Source organism: Hipposideros armiger, unplaced genomic scaffold, assembly GCF_001890085.2.
Source record: "Hipposideros armiger isolate ML-2016 unplaced genomic scaffold, ASM189008v1 scaffold_33, whole genome shotgun sequence".
NCBI classification, from domain to species: domain Eukaryota; kingdom Metazoa; phylum Chordata; class Mammalia; order Chiroptera; family Hipposideridae; genus Hipposideros; species Hipposideros armiger.
In genome coordinates this window covers 2,647,462-2,653,581 of record NW_017731383.1, presented here as the reverse complement: position 1 = coordinate 2,653,581, position 6,120 = coordinate 2,647,462, and the positions used below count along the sequence as shown (strand labels likewise).

Here is a 6,120-nt window from a genome sequence, read left to right as displayed (position 1 = left end):
AGGCCACGCGGCATGACATCCTCAGGAAAACCTTACCTTTTCAGAAAGCTGTTTTAATAGATAAAGCTAATCCCTCCCCTCTTTGATCAGAGCTCCTGAGTAAAACTAAGACGTGCAGACTGGTTTCCATGCACACCCTTCCCTCTCGTTGAGGAAAGAGACGAGGCCAGCTGTCACATGTGACCACAAGGAAGGGCGTGAGGGCCCGGACATCAGGCTCCCTGTTCTGAGACGGTGCCCAAAGCTCAGGCCACTGGAGCCAAGGGTGAGAATTTAGAAGTGACATACCGCCTTTGGGACCTCGTCAGGGACCTGGTTTGGGAGGCGCCCAGCTTATGTGCAGAGTGGCTTCCTCCAACCTCACACACACTGGAAGCAAAGTGTGCCGAGCCCCTGGGTGGGCACTCACGGAAGGGCCGCTGCCCAGGTGCCAGGGAGCAGGATGCCCACGGGGGTGCTGTGCAGGTGCCTGACGTGCCCTGTGAGCACCTCGGTGCTCTGGAGGCAGACGGCCGGGCGGGGGGCAGGGACCACCTTCACCTGTCAGGGTCTGGTGGCAGTTTCCTCAGCCACAAAATGAGAATCAGACAGTGGCTGCTGAGGCCCGAGCACGTGATGGTGAGAAGGGGACTGTGTCATCGCGGGGGGAGGGGCAGGATAAAGGCCATTACCAGAAACACGGTGGGGCCTTGGAGCAGGAAGGACTGGGCTGCCCGGCTTCTGGCTGGAGTGTACAGAAGTCATGGAGGGCGCCGATGACTGGCTGCGTACTCAGGTGAGAACAGTTAAGATACAAAACGTCAAAAGACATAGCTTGAAGGAGTTAAGTTGGAGACGCTTTGGGACAACTGGATAGAGATGTTAAGTAATTGGGTTCAACTGCTGGACCCTGGAGGTCTGGGCAAAGACGTTACAAAGATCGAGGCACCTTTTCACGGAAACGTTGCCACTTGAAACCACAGAGACGCAGGTGGCTTCCCAGGAGGAGATTCTAGGAGGGCAGTGGGGCCAGCTGAGCAGCGAGGAGCCCGCCCTGCGGCCCGCAGAGAGCATGGGAGAATGATCCAGGGGGCTCGGGCAAGCCAAGACAGGAGCAAGGACGGTGCTCACTGCCGCAAGAGGCCCGGGGCGGTGAGGAGAAAGGGCCCACTGCACACTGGGCACCAGGCTGCGCTCCAGGGAATATCCAAAAGCTGTCACCCGTTACTGGTGTTGTCAACTCTCAAATCAGCCCCAAGTGGAGACATCGGAACCCATCTCAGACTTCACCCTGGGGACGGAGCTGAGCCCAGGACCCTGCTCAGGGCAGACCATATGCACGGCCACCCTGAGGGGTCTGAGCCCCTAATCCAGGCTCTCAGAGGAGGCCCTCCACCATTCCTTCTCTTCCCCACTGGGCCCTTATTCACTTTCAACTTTCCTAATGCCAGAGCTGTGTTTTTCAACTGAAACTCCGTAAAGCATCAGTGTTTTACTGACTGTTTGGGTCTGCGCCAGAAGCAGAGGTAAGGACATTAAGAGCACAGAGAGAAATCTGATCGTGTCCACGGCGCCAGCTTTGCCTCCATACTCACTGTTTTCAGACAGCTCCACAATGTAATACAGGACGGGGCTGTTGCCATCAAAGGGGCGGACCCAGGACAGCACTGCTGCGTGGCTGTGGGAGGAGTTCAGGCTGGCCAGGAGGTTCTGCGGGGGGTGTGGCAGCTCGCTGGGATCCGAAGGAACAGAAAGAGAAAAGAAAAACGCACGTGAGAATCAATGGTTTGCCTGCTTCTGACTTTGCACAGTCCTGGTGTGTTTGTTTTGAAAATGGAGAAGGTAAAATATGCCCCCAACACAAATACAAACTACCTCCCTGCCAAAACCCCCAAAGCTTCACCATTCAGTGTTGTTTGTTTTTGGGACAGAATTCGCCTCCATTCCCCTGGGAGGACTAAAACAGCCAGTGACTCTGTAACTGATGTCGGGTGTGGAGTGACTGTTTTTACACAGGGTAGTATTTAATTGAGAAAACATGGTCAACAATTTGTTTCACAACTAGGAGCTGTTCATGGAAATGCAGCAAGCCACGTAAACGTGGGAAGGCCTGGGAAGTAGGGTTTCAGACGAAGGTTCCCGACACTGGCCATTTGGAGTTTCCAGCCCAAATGCCCATATGTATTCTTAGATGACACAGGTGCCTCATTGCCGACAGCACGAGGTTGTACTGTCATCCTGTCTTCTGGTGGATGATGGAGGTTTGGGAGAAACTTGGAAAGGGACATGTGGTGAGGACATTAAAACCTCATGAAAATAGTAAATAACACATCAACAAGGCTATAAAACAGTAACAACTGAAGCAAATAGATTCTGGAAAGAAGTTACTGATAGCAAAGTTCTTTACTGGGCTTTACTGGTGACAAAGCTTCAAGTCCAAGTGTGCGGGTTCTCCTACCAGTGGGTCTGCGACCTCCAAACATGGCTGCCCAGGTCCTGTGCTTGACCTACACGTTTCTCACATCTGGGAGCAGTGCCCGGCTCTGTGGCCCTTAGGGGTGGCTTCTCCCACGATGAGCGCTCCCAAGCAGTGCTGGGGAAAGCGTGCGCCTTTCACCCACAACTAGTTTTGATCTCCCTTAGACTCAATTACTGCTGACCCACACAGGTCAGCACAGAAAGCCATAATTACACTTGATAGTTTTAATTTAAAAAGTGCACTCATTACACTTTGAAATTTATTAGGCTGTTCTGCACTTGTGCTGCCTGAGAAGCACAGCTCTAAGCCACACACGCCGTTTATAAACAAACTAATATTTCTAATGTCGACTGCGACTTTAAATTAGTACAATAAAGAATAAACCTAGGCCTGCAATGTTGTCTTGTTTTCTCTTCATTGTGAATTAAATTTTAAATTTGAAAAGGAGCAGTTATTTCTACTTGCATTCCCCCATAACTGAATCTCCCTTAGATTTCCAATAAAGACCAGCATGAAGAAAATGCTGGGTGAAAAGATTTATGCTGCTTCTCCCCATTTCCTACTGCAATTAGCTTGTTCTGAAACCAAAGTTGTAAAGCAGTCTCGCCTGAAAACAAACTGGGCATAAACCTGACTAAATATACCCNGGAGTCCTAATCAGCCTGCAGGAGGAGCTGGCTGCTGAGAGGCCCCTGAGTAGCCGGGTGAGTGGACGACTGGATGGAGTTATTTGCAGTTGCCCACTCGCGCAGCGCTGAGTGCAGGCCAAGTGTAATTTCATTTTAGCATGCTTACTGCTCAGCTGGTCTTTCTGACCACAATTAGCCAGCATGTTCAGCTGCTTCTTAAGGGCACTGGTTCCTAATAAAGATGAAAACCGGGTCATCTGCCCAGAAGACAGTGCCGGTCTTTCTAATTGTTGTGGCAGGAAGATACGTGGCAGCTAAGCAACAGATGGCAGCACAGAATGACTCAGCAAAGACCACAGACTCATTCCGTCCAGCTGAAGTCAGGACCAGCCTGGAGCAAGCACCTTATCACTAGATTTTCCACGTAATGATAATACTTCGTGCAATCATAGTAATAGTATAGAATACTCCAGATTCCTCTACATTAGAGGATCTGAAGGAAAAACAGTGTGGAATCTGAGCCAGAGGCTAACGAGGGACTAATGATGCTCTTAGACACGTTCGTGGTGAATAACGAGACTGAACGCCCACAGAGGCGGCCAGTACAGGTCAGGCGCTCGGTTGGGTGTCACGGGTACACAGAGTAATGACACATGGACCCTGCCTGCCCTTGTGGGGTTCATGGTCTTGCTGGAAGACAGCATATAAACCAGTAATGATTACACAACGCACTAAATGCTCAGGGAAATACATATAATGGTACGAATATGGAACCCTGCTTGAGGTGCGAAAGCTAATTCTGCCTCGGCAGGATGGGCTGTGGGTCAAGGAGATGTTGGTGATGTCGCTCTGGGCCACTGAGATGAGGGAGAACTTCCCAAGCAGACGCCACCCCGCCACCCCAGCAACGGCCTGGTCCACTCTCCCAAGTGGTAGTCACGTTAGAAGCTGGCTGTCCCTACCTGTGCCTCGAGCCTTACACTTCGGGGCCTCTGCTGGTGCTGCCCCTTGTCCTCTATCTGGCCCAAGTCACATGTTATGCCCCAGTGAAGTCCCCTCTCACCGTGTTCCTACAGCACCTTGTCTGCATCTGGACGGGAGCTCATGACGTGGCAGGACGTGTTGACGTGTGTGACCGTGTCCGTGCTGTTACTGAGCTGACACTGATCATTTCATCTCTGGGGCCCAGCACCCAGCAGAGTGCTTGATGTAGGGCAGAGGCCCAGTGAAGAAGCAGGGTTGGATGGATGGATGGATGGATGGACGGATGGACAGAATGAATGATGCACGAAAAACCTTTGACTTATTTGGGCAAGGTGTCTGATGAGAACAACAATCAATCAGGGAATTNTAGCCTCGAGTTTCCGGATGACTAAGGCAATAAAGCCTCATGTTGGATGGGACAGTTTCAAAAGGAAGGGGCTAAGTTGGCAGAGACGGGCTGTCTCGAGGACGCCTGTGTGGGTGCCTCTATATAACCGAGTGTTCTTCTCACTCGCCATTTCTCTTAGCACGTCCCGAGCAACGATGAAGCATGGTGAGAGCCTGCCTTACGGACGTGCTGATTTCAAGCCTGAGGCTGGGGAGCTCGAGTCCTGACTGGGACCAAGCTCCTCAGAGCAGGAGCTCTGAGCCCGTGCGGAGGGCAGGGCCTCGGGGTTCACATCAGAGCTGTGAGCCTGCAGGATCTTCCGCATGAGTTGCAGGGTGCTGCTAAATGGAATATTTAGTTGTTTTAAAAATAATTTGCTTCAAAAGAAGAAATTTCCCTACACATTTAAAAATTCCTAAGGGCTGGCCAGGTGGCTCAGTTGGTCATAGCGTGAGCTCTGAGCAACAGGGTCGTAGGTTTGATTTCCACATGGGCCAGTGAGCTGCACCCACACTGAGCTGCGCCTGAACTGCCAACAGGCGGCTGGATGGCTCAGCTGGTGAGAGCACGCGCTCCTAACATCAAGGTTGCCAGTTTGAGATGGTGGGCTATGCCCACCCACAATTAGATTGAAAGTGGCGAGTGGACTTGGAGCTAAGCTGCAACCTCCACAACTAAGATTGAAGGACAACAACTTGATTTGGAGCTGATAGGTCCTGGAAAAACACAGTGTTTCCTTCCCCAATTCCCCAACATGGTTCTCTTCCCCAATTCCCCAATAAAAAATCTTAAAAAAAAAAATTCCTAAACACTGGGGATGACAAAAAATTGTGGTTTTAAATATCACATTAATTTATATGAAATTCAAGAACAGGCAAAACTAATCTGTGGAGACAGACGTGGAAGAGGGCTTGCCTTCGAAGGAGGAAGGCTGGCAGGAAAGGGGTGCAAGAGAGCTCCCGAGACGTTGAAAATGGTTTGTACTGTCTGATGTGGGAGCCACATGGTGTGTGTATACTTGTCAAAGCTCACTGCAGATCTCTGCACATCGTTAGACGCAGCTTACATCTCAGTGAACAACAACAATCAACATGATACATAACAGTAAGCTCCTAGCAGACACCCCACTGAGATCAGATAATAAACAAGAGATGCTACTAGGCCAATTACTTAAAAAATTATTCTGACCAACCTAGTAAGATATAAAACACAAAAAGAAAGCAATACATTTTTATTATTTGGAGAAGATAGGCTTGTTTGTCTACCTTGAAAACTAAGAGGATCAACTGGAAAGTCATTAGAATAATAAGAGAATATGCAAAGTGGCTGAATGAAAAACAAATACTAAACAACAATGCTTTCCTATAGTCCAATGATAACTAGTTAGAAGATGACATGGAAAAAAATCCTATTCCATTAGCAATAAAACAAAATCTTAGGACAACTTTAATAACAAAAAAGTATAGAACCTATGAGTATGAGCCTGCAAACCTCACTAAGCAATATAAAAAAAGAGCTGAAGAAATGGAAAAGCATATTATTTTCTGGATGGAAAGACAGAATTACCAAGAAGTCAGTTCTCATAAAACCTATCACAGGTTTAATATGATTAAAAAGTCGATGAGACTATTTTTGAAACTTGACAAAATAATTTCAGTTCT

At 49.1% G+C, this 6,120-nt stretch overlaps 1 protein-coding gene across 1 annotated transcript in view; it reads right to left on the bottom strand.

Annotated features, from left to right (window-relative positions):
- SDK1 (sidekick cell adhesion molecule 1) overlaps positions 1-6,120 on the bottom strand; it is a 688,889-nt gene that overhangs the window by 161,781 nt on the left and 520,988 nt on the right. Inside the window, exon 13 of the mRNA XM_019637402.1 lies at positions 1,575-1,711. Within this exon, the coding sequence (XP_019492947.1) occupies positions 1,575-1,711 (137 nt within the window). The remainder of the gene's footprint in view (positions 1-1,574; positions 1,712-6,120) is intronic.